At 37.5% G+C, this 18,754-nt stretch overlaps 1 protein-coding gene and 1 non-coding gene across 4 annotated transcripts in view; one reads left to right on the top strand and one right to left on the bottom strand.

The window, feature by feature from the left end:
• The window catches only part of ANKHD1 (ankyrin repeat and KH domain containing 1), a 112,770-nt gene that overhangs the window by 1,568 nt on the left and 92,448 nt on the right, over nucleotides 1-18,754 (bottom strand). For 2 of the 3 annotated variants that reach the window (XM_031026141.2, XM_031026139.2), the window contains 9 exons: nucleotides 17,056-17,151; nucleotides 16,475-16,591; nucleotides 11,913-12,087; nucleotides 10,081-10,537; nucleotides 9,462-9,608; nucleotides 7,668-7,817; nucleotides 5,889-7,501; nucleotides 1,827-2,003; nucleotides 511-762 (listed from right to left, as the gene is read on the bottom strand). In XM_031026141.2, the coding sequence (XP_030882001.1) occupies nucleotides 511-762; nucleotides 1,827-2,003; nucleotides 5,889-7,501; nucleotides 7,668-7,817; nucleotides 9,462-9,608; nucleotides 10,081-10,537; nucleotides 11,913-12,087; nucleotides 16,475-16,591; nucleotides 17,056-17,151 (3,184 nt within the window). The remainder of the gene's footprint in view (nucleotides 1-510; nucleotides 763-1,826; nucleotides 2,004-5,888; nucleotides 7,502-7,667; nucleotides 7,818-9,461; nucleotides 9,609-10,080; nucleotides 10,538-11,912; nucleotides 12,088-16,474; nucleotides 16,592-17,055; nucleotides 17,152-18,754) is intronic. The other variant, XM_006731447.2, reaches the window with a different exon arrangement.
• LOC115940319 (U6 spliceosomal RNA) lies at nucleotides 13,099-13,208 on the top strand. Its single transcript, XR_004075075.2, has one exon. It is a non-coding gene; the product is annotated as a U6 spliceosomal RNA (small nuclear RNA).

Consider the following 18,754-nt stretch of genomic DNA (forward strand, 5'->3'; position numbering starts at 1 on the left):
GTTTGATACTTATTTGAGTAAAATGACAAAATATTACTACTTGAACTTTTTCCATACTAAATTTTATCACACTCATTCCTCTGAAGAGCTCAGTGCATGTTCATGACCATCTTTGCAAATCGAAAAAAACAGTTCCTGGAAAACTGAGTGAAGTCCTTTGAATACCCCAAATACTCTACCTACTCCTTCAAAAGACCAAGTGCTCTCTGAAAGAACATAAATGATTATCCCATTCTGCACTGGAAAGCTTAAAAGGGAAAGGAAGTACACATTTAATCTTTTACTTCTAATCTATATTTATTTTTATTATATATATTACATATATTATTATGTATAAACCAAACTAACATTCCAAACTGAGACTGGATTGAATTCTTCAAAGGTATAAACATTCCTACTGATTGTTAAGTGTAGGAACTAAGCCATTTTGTTTTAAGGAGCTAAGTTTTAATGGCAAAATCAACAACTTACTGGAGATATCCCTCCAGAAAGAGGACAAGGTAACTATACCTGACATAGCGTTGACTCCAAACGACCAGATTCCACTGTGTCCAACGGGAGCGACAAAACTGGTCCCCACAGGGGCTTGGGCGACAGACCCTCCTTGCCGAATCCGAGCTAGCCTCTCTGTTCCAATGGGGGGAGGTATCTTCCGATCCTGACTGGCGCTGCCTCCTTTTGGTTGGCCCAAAGTTGGTGGTGCAGAGGTGGCTGAAAGAGGTGAAGATGATCCCGAAGAAACAGATGGAATAGGAGAGTCACCTGGTGGCAAAATATTTCTCTATTGTTTTATTACATTAAAAACTAATTATAAGAATATGAGAAACCTTGTTGGAAAGATCTATTCCACAACACAGGTTCTGTAAAGAAAAATTTCATTTTATAAGATCATTCAAGTGAAAACACGTAAGTTCTATGAATATTATCCTACTCTACTTCTGCACATACGAAGCATAAGCAAATAGTCTAAAAATTGTTCTCCAGATTGCTGAACAAAGCTAGAAAGGATGAAGGCCATATTAATTTTTATTCTAGTTCTAAATAATCTTCTCAAAATATAACCTGTCAAATTTTAAATTAACTTAAATGAGGCAATATTTGTACAGTAACTTGCATATTGTTTGGAAAAGAGCTGGTGGCCCTCTATATTTAGCTGTTCTCTTTTTTCCTCTTTCTACAGCCCTTTTTTTCCATAAGAAAGGTTAAATGTTAGCAAGTATCTTGGATTCAATTCATGGCTTTGTTTCTTAATGGGATTCTCAGGTAATGTTGGTAGTTTTTCTTGTCAGAAGGGCCAATACTCATTGATTGCCTCACGACGCTCATTTAAAAAAATCAAATCCTGTTCAAGTACTGTGAGAACTTCATCTGTTCTAAATATTGAAAAAACAAAGAACAAAGGCATATGTTCACTTATAAATGGCAATAATATGGTTTCCTAAATTGTAAAAATAAACTAAGAATCATACCAAATTAACCAGATATATAAATCTACTTTTCAGACTTAAGAAATTATTTTGCAATATTACCCTCAAAGGGTCCTTTTATAAAACTACGTGTAGTACCTCTTTTCTTGACCCAACTCCCAGAGTAAACATTTCTGGCTTAGAAGGACAGCTTGACCCTTCTCAAATTTTCTATCCTACAAATGACTGACAATTTTTGACAGAACTGCAATACAAACCTTAAGTATCTGCATACCATCATACCATTTACTTTAGTTTACTAAACTTTAGTTTACTAGAGTTATATGCAGTGTTCCCTGAAACAAATGGTTTAATAGCTTATTCAAGACTCTTTGGGAAGAGTTCCTCCAGGATTCCTACATGAGTTTGAGGCGCTTGTCCAAGGATGGGGGGAAAAATGTTGTCTGTTGAAACTCGGAGTCCCAACAGGAGCTGGCCCTTGCAGGAAAACCCGTGTTCCTGGTATGCCGGAAAAACTTGTCAGAGGAGCAGAAGAGGAAGATGGGGAGCTGCCTGATGGGTCAATGGATGGTAAGCCTGAAAGAAAACAGGTCCAAGACATCCAATTAGCTAAGGCTTTAAAACTGAAAGTCCAAAGTTTACTTAATTCCTTTTTTATTTATGTTATTTTATTTTTTTTTAAAGATTTTATTTATTTATTTGACAGAGAGAGACACAGCGAGAGAGGGAACACAAGCGGGAGGAGTGGGGGGAGGGGAGAAGCAGGCTTCCCGCTGAGCAGGGAGCCTGATGCGGGGCTCGATCCCAGGACCCTGGGATCAGGACCTGAGCCGAAGGCAGACGCTCAACGACTGAGCCACCCAGGCGCCCCTAATTCCTTTTTTAAAAAGAAAAAAGCATGCAGTTTATTTTTGTAGATCACAGCAAAAATAATCTTATGTGGCACTGTTTTATGGCCCTAACCCATTTTATTCTTGCAATCCAGAAGAATCATCACCAAACAGCACTAGATATAGAAGAGTGAGCCACAGACCTGTACCTCTGAAACAAATAATACATTATATGTTAAAAAAAAAAAAAAGAAGATAGTAGGAAGGGAAAAATGAAGGGGGGGAAATCGAAGGGGGAGACGAACCATGAGAGACTATGGACTCTGAGAAACAAACTGAGGGTTCTAGAGGGGAAGGGGGTGGGGGGATGGGCTAGCCTGGTGATGGGTATTAAAGAGGAAGCACTGGGTGTTATACGCAAACAATGAATCATGGAACACTACATCAAAAACTAATGATGTAATGTATGGTGATTAACATAACATGATAAAATTTAAAAAAAAAAAAAAAAAGAGTGAGCCCAATGTTTAAGAATGGCAGTCACCTGGAATAATGTTCTGGATAAATCTCAAAGCTTTCTTCATTGGAGGGGACATGAAATGCAAGCATGTTGTGACTAAGTGGTACCCATCAATAATTTCTGCTTCCCCTTTTGTGGAAAATCTCAAAGTACAGCTGTTCATCAACATAAATATAGTTATTTCCTATGGAAGATGAATAACACGATCTACCAATGTTTCCTTCCTAATGAGGGAAAGCATACTATCAAAGATAATTTCAGTATTCCACCTGATTAAAAAAAAAATCAACAGTTGCATATGAAAGTTTCTATCTAGTTTGTGTAAATCTGAATTTAGCAGTCTTCTCAAATGCCACTGCTTTCTTTGGAGAATGTATTAGAGAAAGGGAACAAGTGGCTGGAAAGGATTACAGGTGCTCATTTCCGGAAAAAACAGTTAATATCAACATAAAAAAACTGTCAAAACTTCTTTCAAGCAGATCTTCACCCATTTAAAGTATGTAATTCAAAGGCTTTTAGCATATTCACAATCAATTTTAGAACATTTTTGTCTGCCCTAAAAGAAACTCTGTACCGATTACCTGTAACTCCCCATCCTCCAAACAACCAATAATATACTTTCTGTCTCTATAGATTGGTCTATTCTGGAAATTTCATATAAATGGAATTATATAGTATGTGATCTTTTTGCGACTGGTTCTTTCACTTGGCATAATGTTTTCAAGGTTTGGCCATGCTGTAGTATGCATCAGGACTTCTTTCCTTTTTACTGTTGAGTAGTAATCCCATTATGTCAATACACCACATTTTGTTTTTGCATTTATCAGCTGAGGGACAGTGGGCTGTTTCCACTTTTGGGTTATTATGCTGCCATGAACATTTGTGTACCAGTTTTTTTGTGTAGACATGTTTCTCTTCCACCTAAGAGTGGAATTACTGGATCATATGGTAATTACGTGTAACTTTTTGAAGAACTGTCAAAAACTTGTTTTTCTCAAGTTGCTATATCACTTTGAATTTCCACCGGCAGCATTTGAGGTTTCCAATTTCTCCACATCCTTCTCTATTGTCTTCAGTATTACTATTTCTTACCTGTGAACCAGGAGAATTAAACTATATCCATGAAAGAAGAGGATCAACAGAAGAAACCATAAAGGCAGTTAAGATAAAAGGCCAAGCTTATCAATCCTGGACCCCAGAGGGAAGGTCCAGGATTAATGCTTGCTTTTTAAAAAATGATTATTTTTTATTAGCAGTAAATAATTTTGATGCTATAGATCTGAGTACTTAAGGTCCCCAACCTTCTTTTCTACCAAACCAGATGGATGATTTCTTTTCTTTTTTTCTATGAGTAAATGGAAATTCACAATCCATACATCTCCTGGGATGCACTATGTGGAGTGCAAAGAGCTCCAACACTGGAATATGAGAGATCTGAAGCCAAACCGGCTAAGGCACTGGGAATTCACATGTTAGTGCCAGTCAAGTCAAAGATTAATGTTTTCTACATGGATTGCCTGAGCACTGGCAATGAATTCTTCTTTCACCCTGTGGCCTTTGAAAACCTCTATTATAGTTTCCCCAAAATGAAAAGTTAAAATACATACTGATTTATAGAAAAAAATAGAAAAATGGAAGAAAAAAATCCTAGAGAATATTTTGGACCATAGATGATCTTATGTAGGCTTATACATCTACTTGAAAGATGATATAACAGCTATGTTTTCCTGAAAAGACAAGTAAATCTCAACATATCTGAAAAGAAAGCTAAGGCTACACCATATCCAAAAACTCCCAAATTTTCAACACCACAGATCAGTTTATAATTAGCAAAAAGGAAGGACGCGGGGCGCCTAGGTGGCTCAGTTGGTTAAGCGACTGCCTTCGGCTCAGGTCATGATCCTGGAGTTCTGGGATTGAGTCCCGCATCGGGCTCCCTGCTCGGCAGGGAGTCTGCTTCTCCCTCTGACCCTCCCCCTCTCATGCTCTCTCTCTATCTCATTCTCTCTCTCAAATAAATAAATAAAATCTTTAAAAAAAAAAAAGGAAGGACGGGCTACAAAAGACAGTTTTCCAACTGAAAGAAAAATGCTAAGCGGCCCCAGAGCTTCTTACGCCCATTCCATGTCAGCTGCGATTTCTATTTTTTTCAGAATAGTGCAGAATAGACTGAAATTTGGCTCCTAGAGTCTAGAACACAGACTGGTTTTCTCAATATCTTCAAGCCGGGGCGCCTGGGTGGCTCAGTTGGTTAAGCGACTGCCTTCGGTTCAGGTCATGATCCTGGAGTCCCGGGATCGAGTCCCGCATCGGGCTCCCTGCTGAGCAGGGAGTCTGCTTCTCCCTCTGACCTTCCCCCCTCTCATGCTCTCTCTATCTCATTCTCTCTCTCAAATTAATAAATAAAATCTTAAAATATATATATATAAATAAATAAATACCTTCAAGCCAACACTAGACTCCTATCTACCTATATCTTCCTTATAATGCCTCAGCAGCTAATTTGTAATTTCAAGAAACCAAAGTGCTGAATCTAAATTGGTCACTTCACAGTAAGAGCCCACAAATGACTAGATCTCTCCAGTCAGCTCCATCTAATGTCAATAGTAAAGAATACTATTAAACATCACTTAATATTCAGTCTGAGGACCCAAGACTGAGAACAGAGAATAATGTAGATTAGGGACTGATACCTAAACACCTTTGTAACACAAACTTCTTAAATCTGAGAAATGCAAACACTCACTATGATTTTAAAAATGTCTATAAATGTGGAATCCTTGAAACATCCTCTGAGTCCCTTCTTAGTAATATCATCATACCAGTTCTTAGAAAATGGACTGATGCAAGGTATAACCTCCTTGCCATGAGGGACGGAGACATCATAAAGACAATATAAAGCAGCTCACTGTATATGAGTGATTCACCTACAGGTAGATTTCTGCCCACTCCAACAGCAGTCGTTAACAGATCTTTGGTATTTATGACACACTCTCATTTCTTTAAGATCATGCACTATTACGTACAGAAGAACTGCTTTATTATCTTGGAGGATTCAGTTATGCTGGTAGAGCCCCATATTGAGATGCAGTAATAGTTATCATAACTTACCAACTGGACTAGTAGAAACTCGCTGGGAAGGTGGTCTGAAGCCAGGTGCCTTGGAGTTGTCAGGGTGCACGTTTTCCAAGTGTCCAAGTACAGAGTTACCCAGGAACGCTGACTGAACAGTGAAAGAGGCATCTGCAGCAACTCGTGAGGACAGTGGACCATCTCCCCAACCCTGGTTAGCTGGCACCTGACTGCTATCAAAAAGACTACTGAAGTGATTGAAAAGTGTGGCTGGGCCGAATGTAGGTGGCAAAGATTTATTTGCTGGGTTAATGTGCATCTGAGAACCATTCATAATGTTCACGGCTGAAGAAAGCTGCACTGCAGCTGGTGGGCCTTGAGGTGGTGTTAAAGGAACTGGATTTGTAACAAAAATAGACTGGGGATCCTGGTGTATAGTTGCATTGGGTACCACTGAGTAAAAAGAACCTCTGGGCTGCATTCGATGAGAAACTCGAGGTGCTGGTACAGCTAACTGAGGTAAATTACTGGTGTCCTGATTATCAGCAGCAACCAATCTGGGTGATGCCAGAGTCAATGGAGCAGGTTCGGAGTTAGATGCAAAAGGCATTGACATAGGACTTAAATCAGATACAATGGATGGCTGCACCTCCTCCTGGGTGCTACCGGAGGGAGGAGCGGGACTACTGGATGGGTGAGTTTCTGGAGCTCCTGGGGTGTTGCTGGCAGAGCTACTGCAACTATTTGCAGTTGAAGAAGGGGTGCACAGGTTGGCCAGGGCCTGCTCCTGTGCGGACACTTTCTCTTTGGGGGGTGGCATGGCAGAGAAAGACTCCATCTTTTGAGAAGAAAGCTGGGCTTGAGGAGTACTCGCGGGCAGAAATGTGGTGGGCACTTGCCCGCTGGGGATAGGTGCAGAGGAAACAGAAGGCAGGGGACTACAAGTGTTGGTCACAGAAGAAATCACTGTTGCTGGAGGACTCGTCTTAGGCACACAGGCAAACAACTGCTTTCTGACTGACGAAGGAGTCCGGGTATTAGTCACACACAGCTGCTGACTGGCAGCCACTACAGAAGAGACAGTGATAGGACAACTGGCAGTAGCTAGTCCAGCAGACTCTGAGGCTAAGACAGTCCCATTCTGGTTAGGTAGACGGCCTGCATTATTATGCTTTGGAGAGCTATTTGTGTTGCCAGGATTCACAGGTCTCACTGGGAATGGTCCCCAAGTGTTAGGAGAGGGTGAAAAGGTTCCTCCAAACTGGGCCATGGGTAAGCGAGGATGCCGAATCTGTTGCATAGTTTGAGCAGCCAGCAGGGCAAAATGAGGGTGGGGGTAAGCCAAGGGTAGAGAAACTGGGAAAGAAGAACGTACATTTGCTGGAACGTTCTTGTTAAGTTTATTAGTTGGCTGGAACGTAGATAATGTTGTCGCCTGTGAAGTTACAAGAGTCGGAGCACCCAAAGGAAATGCATTTTTACTGGAAGATGCTGTGGTGCCTACTCCAGAGGAGAAGTTTGCATGGATGGATTTGGTGCTGGCAGGTGTTCTGATATGATTTTTAGGAATCAAGTCTTCCAGTTCCTTAGCAGGATCTTGAATAAGTGCATTGATAAGTTGAACTGCGTATCTTGTTGATTCTGTACCACCCCTGGGGAGAAAACAAACAAAACACAAAAACAAGATCAAAGACATAAAAAACAGGTAATCTTAACCATAAAATAAAATTCCTGATTGTACCATAACCCAAAAAAAGTTTACTTCTAAAGACATTTAATTTGCACACAGAACGAGTAATATACATTTTTCACAAATACCTTATTGTGATCATTCTCTCGCCATTCTTATCTTTTTGTTTATCCACATCAATATGGGCGCCCGTGACATCTTGTATCGCAGTGATGTTGCATCCTCCTCTTCCCATTATCCTGGAAACCACGGAAGCTGGAACAGACAATTTCTTTGACCTAGAAAATGAAGACTACCCATGAGCTTATGAAAGCAAATGTCTTTATTTAAAAAGATGTCTCGGTGCGTATGTTCACGGACACCTGTAGAATAATTTTTCTCAAACCTTAAAGGGGAAAGTATTACAAGGTTTTGTTTTAGAAACTGACCTCTTCTCATATTGAATTTAATTTAGTGAAAGTAAAAATTCCTTTCTCATATAAAACAAAATTATGTTTTAAATAGCTCATGATCTAAGCATTTAAATCTGCCCCAAACATCACACGTCAACTAAATTGCAACGACCATATGTACAGACTCTTCCTAAATTTAAATAATGCATAATGTACTGTTAAACTTCATACTGAATAACAGAGGCTAGCTTATCAGTATCAATAATTTATACTTAGCAATAAAAAAAAACATAGCCTCAGATTTGAACTACATAATAAGGAAGTCACAAGTGGAACCCAGGACTTCCACTTATATGTGAGCTGAGCAGAGCTGGAGAGAAGACCAGAGGCTGATCTTGGGATCTGATAAGACGGCCTGGCTGTCCCTAAGGACTATCAAAGAAACCCAGTGTTTGCTGGCAGAAGCAGTTCTTAAGCATTAAAGCAGAACCAGATGAGAGCAACACCCATTATTTTCAAGTTCTCAGTGCTGGGCCCCAGGATTCCCCCTTTCAGGGAGGGGACCCTCAAAAACCTGAATTATTCTGTCCAGAAGAATATCGATGGCAGCACTTAAGGTATTTTTCATGATCAAAATTTATCACACCTTAATGCTGGGAAGGACATATTCAAATATTTTGAAAGCTAAAGCATGGATTAGGCTATATGCCATGAGTAACACTTAAATCGATCTGATCATCAAGTGTACATCACTTCTCCTATTCTGCCAAGACTTCGTTTTGTTTGCATTTAATGGACACAATCTTTAACAGACACAAATAGTACCGAATAAAAGCCCAGACATCTCAGTCCTTTGGTGATATAAGGCACATTAGCAAATCTGTCTTGTCCTGCTTCCCTGTTGTAAAGCATGAACAGAGGCTAAAAGTATCATTTGGACTGTACAAAACATTTGAAAGCAGTGGCCTGTCTTTTATTCATTTCCCCCTTCATGGCTTAAGTATAAAACACTGTGATTAAAGGTACTTTTCTTTCCTCTTTCTTTTTTGAGGGTGAAGGCAGTTTTATTTTAATTTTATGGGCTCCTTTCCCCCTTGTAGCAATTACATTAGTTAATATCGGCTAACCAATTCTTTAGCATATGCTCTCCAGCAAAGCCTAACTTGATTTAAACACTGTATATGGACAAACTTGATTGTTTTTACCAAAATGGGACCATTAAACAAACATCATAGCCCTCACTACTAACACTGTGACTTTGCTGTAGAATAGTCCGTATAGAATCTTCACTTTAAAAGAAGCTTGTGACATTTTGTATGGTTTGTCTGGAAATGTCTGTAAATACGTTCTGTTATTGTAAAGCCAACATTTGTTGTGTCACATAAAATGTGCCGCAAAATTTACATACTGCTTCTCATTTTACTTTAGCCGACTCTGGACTGAGTATGGCACAAATAATAACCACAGTCAAATTATTCGTTAATTAACTGGGTAACTGACAGTTGAAAAGATAAGACTAATTCCACTTACCTTCGTACAACTTCTTTCCACCCTTCTTCTCTTTTCTGTCCCCTTTTGGGGCTAGTTAGATTCAGCTTTATGTTTGGAGAACTTAATGGCAATGGCACTGACTTATAGCTTGTTGATAAGGAATTAGAATTCGTTTCACCTTCAAGTCTGAGAAGAAAGAATTATCAAGTCCAATATAACAAATTTTCATATAGAAACTCAAGAGACCATTTACAGACAAAGTTATGCTGAAATATTTGATTTAAAATTTGGAATATCAGTTCAGAAATGCAGAAAAACAGGGCAAAGCGTTCATCATCTACTTCAGTATCTACTCAGAAGCCAGAAGTTGGACTGTAATCAATAAAAATGACATAGTGAAAATAAAATCAACGTATGCTAGTATTTTCAACTTCAAAATCAAATCATAAAAATTTCTAATAATCTCACTTCAACACTTGCACATGATTAGGACATTAGTGAATTTCAGTTTTGAATACTGAAGACCTAATGTGGTAGTAGATAATGTGGTAGACCTAAATTGTTTAATACAATTTGTGCTAAAAAACGTACTCAAATTCTTGTGCCGGTCATGAAAAAGGAAAGGTGGATGTATAGATAACAAATCAGAAAAACTTACCGTGTTTGAGTTTTGGAAGTAGCAGTACTTGTCTTTTCTTCTTGGGAATGGAGTAGCAGTGAGGGGTATCTCCTATCGCTAGAGGAATTCACATCCATAGTGAAGTTTAACTCTTGGCTTTTACCACCACTGCTACTCTCACTGTTGCAGTCTGTGCTGTCCAAGTTATCCGAGTCACTATTCCCACCAGTACCACCACCTCTGGGTTCTCCGTTTATTTTATTTTTATCAGCTTTTTGCTGTGCTAAGGATATATGTTGTTCTGGTAATATTAAATGTGCAGTGGGAGGGGTCTCCTTTGTTTTGTTCTTCTTATTTTTCCGATTGGTGCTAGGGGTTGTCACCACGTTGGCCCTTTTTTTCCCAAACACATTTGTAAATGTTGCAGATGTTGCAGAGATTCCAATTGTGGTGGTGGTTGTTGCACTAGGAGGTTCTATGGGAACTTCTTGCTCCACTGAAATTATCAAAAGGATAAAAGTCACATTGACAGCCACAGATCTCAAGACAAACTATGACAAGATATACATAATAATTCAGTCCTTTATTTATTTATTTTTTTAAAGATTTTATTTATTTATTCATAAGAGACAGAGAGAGAGAGAGAGAGAGGGAGAAGCAGGCTCCCCGCTGAGCCGGGAGCCCGATGTGGGACTCGATCCCAGGACCCTGGGATCATGACCTGAGCCGAAGGCAGACACTTAACCATCTGAGCCACCCAGGCGCCCAATAATTCAGTCCTTTAAGTCATCTTTTCCTTTCACCAGTATTCACTAGTAAATAAAGAAATCTTCATTGTTAGAACAAATGTTCTAGATGCTATTTTGATGTCTAACTTGGTACAAAAACATTCACACCTTAACATTCGTAAGATCTGAGGTGCTAGTCTCATAAACTAAGCAAAAATCACAATATAGTTTAAATTCAGGGAAATTTTCGTAGTTTGGCTATTGTTGATAATGCTGATATAAACTTTGGGGTGCGTGTTCCCCTCTGAATTAGTAGCTAGAGAGTATTATGCTAAGCAAAATAAGTCAGTCAGGGAAACACAAATACCATATGATTTCACTCATATGTGGAATTGAAGAAACAAAACAAATGAGTAAAGGGGAAAAAAGAGAGAGACAAACCAAGAAACACTCTTAACTATAGAGAATATACTGATGGTTACCTGAGGGGAGGTGGGCGGGGGGATGGGTGAAATGGGTGATGGGGATTAAGGAGTGCACTTGTGATGAGCACTGGGTGTTGTATGGAAGTGCTGAGTCACTAAATTATACACCTGAAACTAATATTACACTATGTTAATGAACTGGAATTTAAATAAAATTTAAAAAAAAACAATAAATTCAGGGAAATCTTCAGATAATATTTTAAAATTAGAATTCAAATAGAGAACAATTACTTGTCTATGACAAGCACTGCTAGAATGTACAAAAAACAACTCTGAGAATAATATACCCCAGCCCTGTATAGCTTTGAGCCTGAACCTTAGCTCAAAATTTATTGAGGAACTGGACCTCTCGCCAGTTTCCAAATGGAGGAGGAAAGGGTAGGACAGAACCTGAAGAGAAGGTGGCAAATCTCTTTACTGTATCACATTTAGGACATACATGATGTTTTACAGGGTGACTTAAATTACAACTGAACTCCCTTTCTGTTTCTCTGTATCACTTTACAATGTAAAGCATTGAGAAATATTTACTAAAAAAGCCAATTGTCAGTTTCAGATTAAAGTACTGAATATCTAACTAGAATTAGAGTAAAAGGTACCCAAAATGAAGTTAAATAAACACAGAATTTTATCACTAATTGGAAGGGTCATTTCTTACCATCTTCATCATTCTCCTCTTCATCTTCATCCTCTGGTAGTTCTGAATTCTCCTTAGATTTGTTTTCCTCATCTTCTTCCTGCTTTCTTTTCTGCTCCTCTTTTTTCTTCTTTCTCTTTTCTTTTCTTTTCTCTCTTTTAGCTGCAAGGGCCTGCTTTCTGCTCTCCTCTCTTGACTGCAAATTAAGTAGGCATATCATTTCACCAATAATGCAGTCATTTAAAATAAAGAATGAATACTTTTGTTTATGATAGATCGGGCTTCCCATGTGTCAGTCTCAAAACACATTTATAAAAGCACCAAAAAAAAAAGATAAACTGGACATCAAAATTAAGTTTTGTACTTCAACAGAACCATCAACAAAGTAAAAAGACAATGCATAAAATGGGAAAAGAGTTTTTGCAAATCATACATCTGGTAAGGGATTTGTATCAAGAATATATAAATGTGCTAAAACATGACCATTTCATTCATCTTCTTTTTGCTTATCCCTTTTCTGATTTTTGCTACATATGCATTAACTAGTAAATAAACTAACTTCTGGGGTGGCTCAGTCGGTTAGGCGTCTGCCTTCGGCTCAGGTCATGATCCCAGGGTCCTGAGATCAAGCCCCACATCGGGCTCCTGGCTCAGCAGGGAGCCTGCTTCTCCCTCTCCCTCTCTCCCTGCTCATGCTCTCTCTCTCTCTCTATCTCCGTATCTCTGTGTCTCAAATGAATAAATAAAAATCTTAAAAAAAAAAAAGAATATATAAAGTCCCATGACTCAAAGACAAATAACTAAAAAAATAATTAAAAAATACACAAAGGACCTTGAGGCATTTCCTCAAAGACCATATATGAATAGCCAAAACATATGAAGACAGGTGCTCAATAACTACTAGACATCAAGGAAAGCAAATCAAAATCACAACAAGATAACCACTCCATACCTACTAGATAGCTATAATCAAAAGACAAGATAATAGCAAATATTGGTGAGGATGTGGAAAAACTAAAAGTTCAAACACTGCTGGTAGGAATGTAAAATGGTGCAGCTGCTTTGCAAAACAATCTGACAGTTCCTCAAATGGTTAAACACAGAATTACCATTTGATCTAGCAATTCCCTTCATATATATATATATACATGTATATATATATATACCCAGAGTGATGAAAATGCATTCATACAAAAATTTGTACCATGTGCTCGCTTCGGCAGCACATATACTAAAAAACCTCTAACAATAAAGAAAAGATTAGCATGGCTTCCGCACAAGGATAACATGCAGATTCATAAGGCATTCCATATTAAAAAAAAAAGTAAAGAAAAACTTATATACCTATGAAGCAGAAATAACCTGAATGTCCATCAACTAATGAATGGATAAATAAAGTGTATGTGTATAATGGGATATTATTTAGCAATAAAAAGAAATTAAGTATGGATACATGTGACAACATGGTTGAACCCTGAAAACATTATGAAGTGAAAGAAGCTAGTCACAGAGGAACAAATATTGTATGATTCCATTTATATGAAATGCCCAGAATAGGCAAATCCATAAAGACAAAAAATAGTTTAGTGGTTACCGAGGATGGAGAGATTGAAGGGGGTGACACTTAAAGGGTGTAGGGTTTCTCTTTAGAATTGTGAAAATATTCTAAAATTGACTGTGGTGATAAATGCACAACTCTGTGAATATACTAAAAGCCACTGAATTATATACTTAGTTTGTTTGAAAATATATATATATTTTAAGATTGTATTTATTTGAGAAAGAGACAGAGAGAGCACAAGCAGGGGGAGGGGCAGAAGGAGAGAGACAAGCAGACCCCCTGCTGAGTGGGGAGCCCCACGAAGGGCTCCATGCCAGGACCCCGAGATCATGACCTGAACCGAAGTCAGAGGCTTAACTTGACTGAGCCAGCCAGTCACCCCTGAACTGTAGACTTTAAAAAGGTGAATTGTATGATATGTTAATTAAATCTTAGTAATACTGTTAAAAAATACATTTATGTAGCATCTGTTTATTGCTATATAGCCAGCTATCTGATAGCTGACTAAAATGCAGCTATCATGATCTTTATAAACTACTAAAAAAATTTCACTGTAAAAATATTGACCAGAGGCTATTATAAAAATTATTTTCCTACTTTCTGGAAGTTTTTAAAGCCACATACATAATTCTGATGACTTTTAGGTTTTGCTGTGGCTAGTACTAGAAAATGTCATTTTTTTCAGAAAGGGGAACATGGTAGTAAGTTGCTAGCATCATGATGAAAGTTTGTAACAAGTAGAAAACACATCAAGTTATTTATCCTTCTATGGTAATTAAGTAAAACATTTTTCTCAAAATTATAATTTACTATTTTGAGGCATAAATTGATTATTCTTTGAAACTTTTATTTATCCAAATCAGAGGTTGGCAAACTATGGCCTGAATGCCAAATCCAGTCTACCAGCTGTGTTTATATGGCCTGAAAGCTAAGACTAGCTTTGACATTTTAAATGGTTGAAAAAAATAAAATAAGTATTTCATGACACTTGAAAATTATATAAAATTCAAATTCCAGTGTTCAAAAATAAAGTTGTATTGGAACACAGTCACGCTCATTCATATAGCTATTGCCTATGGCTGCTTTTATGCTATAACAACAGAGCTGAGGACTTAGGACAGACACCATACGGCCTGCAAAGCCTAAAATATTTACTGTTTGGCATCTTATAGAAAAAGTTTGCCAATTCCCTATGTAAATGAGAAAGGACTGAGAGAAGAGATTGCATATTCAGCTAAAAACTGAGTTTCACCACTCTGTTGGCATAAGAACAAATTGGCTAGCTATTTAGGGAATTGCTGACCATATCCCCGGGTAGTTACACAAAAATCAAAATTATAGACATGAAAGGTACCTTAATAGTCATCTAACTATGAACTCTGCTTTATTTTTAAATGATAAAACTTTTTTTCCTTCTGATTTTAACTGTAATCTTAAGGTTTACACTTTCCCCCCTATTATCAGCAATGAATGTCCTTATATGTTCACATCTTTTGAGCATTTGTCTAATTATTTACCTTAGGCTAAATTTCTATAAGTGGAATGAATGGTGGGAGTAAGGGTGTCCACCTTTTTAATTTATTTGTGAAAGCATCCCCATTAATAGTTATAGTAATTTACACCATATATCAAAAATCATTCATTAGAGTGCTAATCTTTCCCCACCCTTGCCATCAAGAGCTATTACCTAATCTTTAAATTTTAAGCTTTGCCAATGTGGTAAAAAAAATTTATTGAATATTTGTATTTCTTTTTCTGTGAACTGCCCATTCATGTGATTTTTTATTTTGGGCAAGTTACATTTTTCTCATTGATTTGTAAGCAACCTTTTCTTCTGTTCTTAGCTTATATGTTTTGTTTTTTTTGTGTTTGTTTTTAGAGAGAGGGGGGCAGGGAAGGGCAGAGGGAGAGGGAGAAAGAGAATCTCAAGTAGACTCCATGCCCAGTGTGAAGTCTGATGTGGGGCTTGATCTCACAACCCTGAGATCATGACCCAAGCCAAAGTCAAGAGTCGGACACTTAACTGACTGAGCCACCAGGCACCCCATGTTTTGTTTTGTTTTTTAACCAAGAAATGGTTTCAAGATTTTAGTATTTCTCAAAATAATCATATATTTTTTCTTCTTTTAATTATCAACAAAATATCTTCATGTTAAGCTATCTCTTGCATTCCTAAAAGAAGTCTACTTGATCATAGTGTTTGTTCTTTTAATACGACTTGTGGATTGAACAGCAACACCCTCATTTTTCAGGTAAGCAGAATGACCCTCAGAAAAGCAATCTTGTTTTTTTAACCTTTTCCATTATACCACACAACCTAGGATATTAGACACTCTTTAAGTGAGGATCTAATAAACCACTAATAGCACACATCTTATAATTACCAAAAGATTTCCAACATTTTACTAAATTTTTTCTCAAACCAATGTTAAAACCACTTAAGTAGGGGCGCCTGGGTAGCTCAGTTGGTTAAGCATCTGCCTTCGACTTAGGTCATGATCTTGGGGTCCCGGGATGAAGCCCCATGTAGGGCTCCCTGCTCAGCAGGGAGTCTGCTTCTCCCTCTCTCTCTCCCCCTCCCTGCTGCTCATTCTCTCTCCCTCTCTCAAATAAACAAATAGAAAACCTTAAAAAAAACCCCACTTAGGTAGTAATATCATCTGGTAAACTATGATCTGCTTGAAAACTAGTCTCTTACTTATATGATTCAAAATATTTTTTAAGAACAAGAGGTCACAATCAAAAAGTTGATGGTGATTTGACAATCTATTAATCGTTTCCTTTGAAAGAGATTTTGTTAAGGTTATTGGTCATAAGGATGGTAAATTTATTCCAGGAAGTTTTCAAAAATTCTTTTTAAAAATTTTTAAATTTATTTATAAGTAAGTAATCTCTACTACAACCAGTGTGGGGCTCAAACTCACCACCATGAGATCAAGAGTCACATGCTTTTCCAACTGGGTCAGCCAGGTGCCCCAATTTTCAACAATTTCTAAAAAGAAAAATTATTTTTCTTACTCACCTTTTCCAGATCAAGTTCCTTCAAAAGAATACTTGCATTCTTATTTGCTTCTGCAGCCTGCTGGTCTTTAGCCTTCACAATTGTCTCAACACATTGGTGACATTTTTTCAAGAGTTCCTATAGTGGAAAATGGAATTATATAAATATAGGAACACATTACATCAACAGGCCAAAAAAAAACTTGAACTGATGAGCACAGTGAAGTCCAGGACTTAAAGCCCAAACAAATGAAAATTCACTAAGCCAAATATAAGCTATCCTTTGAGTCTAGTCATATATTAATCTTTCACCAAAAAAGGGTACTATTTCCTAAAAAGTTTGTGTTCTTAGAAAACTTTCTAATCAGGCTCATAGTCTAGCAATAACCTTTAGCCACACTCACTGTGATTATAGCCCATAACAGGAAGGAAATCTCAAAATAATTTATTAAAATTATTATATCCATTCTCCATGGAGAAACTAAAGCAGAGATAGATTAGGTGATCAGTTTCATAGAAGAAAAAGGAAGGTTGCTAACTGCACCCTTTGGCATACAATTCCACAAAGAACAAAAATGTGCTTCAACAGTATATTAAACCTACCTTATCTGTAATTGTTGCTATGTATCTCATGCATTCTATATCAGAAGGGAACTGATTGACTTCCTTCACCAAATACTGAACAACTTTTACATGACCCTGTAAAGAAGTACAACAAAAAATGCACAAAAGAACTCCTTGAAAATTTGCCCATATGCTTAACAACTTAAGAGTAAAAGGTATGGGGCGCCTGGGTGGCTCAGTTGGTTAAGCGACTGCCTTCAGCTCAGGTCATGATCCTGGAGTGCCAGGATCGAGTCCCGCATCGGACTCCCTGCTCGGCGGGGAGTCTGCTTCTCCCTCTGATCCTCCCCCTCTCATGCTCTCTGTCTCCCATTCTCTCTCCCAGATAAATAAATTAAAAATCTTAAAAAAAAAAAAAAAAGAGTAAAAGGTATGGTAATACTTCCAGATAGGTTACTAAACTGAAAACTGAAATTATGAAAATAAAAACAACATGCTCACGTATTTCTCCTAAATTTAATCTAGCATTTCCCCACTGAAAACAGAAAAACTTTTGTAGAAAACAAGTATTTCCTAGAGTAAATCTATTAATAAAAATTGGTGGTGTGAAATGAACCTTTATATAAAAAGGAAATTGGTACTAAAACAGAGAGATGTTCTAGATTTCAAAGCATTATTTTAGGTCCATCTTACTAAACAAGGTAAAGGCTCATATTTATTTGAGTCTCATGACTTGAATCTAGGTAAAATGCTTTCTAAATGCTATGATCACAGGCGAATGATGTAATTAATTCTAAGTACCATCTTTTTTAACATAACCAAACTTGCATAGTTTTCCTCCTACCAGGTTCTAAAACATCTAAAACAAGAATTAGTCTGATGGTGACAAAATTCAGAAAAGTCATTGCCTCCAGGGCAGGGAATTGAGAATGGGCATAATGGAACTTTCTAGGATTATAGAAATATTTTATTTATTTATGGGGTGTGGGTTACACAGGTAATTATGCATTTATCAAAACTCATGAACCTATGCACCTTAGGTTTGTACATTTCACTATATGTACATGATCCCTCAATTAAAAGGAAAGGAAAAATTAAAAAAAGAATTAAGTCTAGAAAATATTTTAAGTTCTTTTGTTAAGATACAAAACTTACACTGTTCTCCTTCAGTAACTATTTAGTGACTACCTAGTATGTGTCAGGCACCATGCTAAACAATATGTATAAACAATGATAGTCATGAAGCTTGGTCTTCCTGGATCTTCCAGTCTACTTGGGGAGATAAGCATTAAAAAGTAAATACATGTTTGAATGTATAACTACAAATTGGGATAAGGAAAATAATAGGGTACTATAAAAAAGAACAAGAGGACCTTTTTCAGATGGGTATTAGGGAAGGACTAAGAAGTGATATTTAAAATGGGAGCCAAAGGATGAGCAGAAGTGAGCCACTGAAGAGCAAGGGAAAGAAAACCAGTGAGCAAAGGCCCTCTGGTAGATAAAAATTTAGTGCATTCTAGGGTAAGTACTATGGTGAGCGCTGTGTATTGTGTAAGACTGATGAATCACAGATCTGTACCCCTGAAACAAACAATACATTATATGTTAATAAAAAAAAATTAAAAAAAAATTTAGTGCATTCTAGACCAGCAGCTGAAGTGCAGTGAGCAAAGATGAAGGGTAGCATAAATGACTGCTTTGGGGAGGCTGGCATGAGCCATATCATGCAGGGCTTTGT

This window comes from Leptonychotes weddellii, chromosome 7 (assembly GCF_054177405.1).
Source record: "Leptonychotes weddellii isolate Sample4059 chromosome 7, ASM5417740v2, whole genome shotgun sequence".
NCBI classification, from domain to species: domain Eukaryota; kingdom Metazoa; phylum Chordata; class Mammalia; order Carnivora; family Phocidae; genus Leptonychotes; species Leptonychotes weddellii.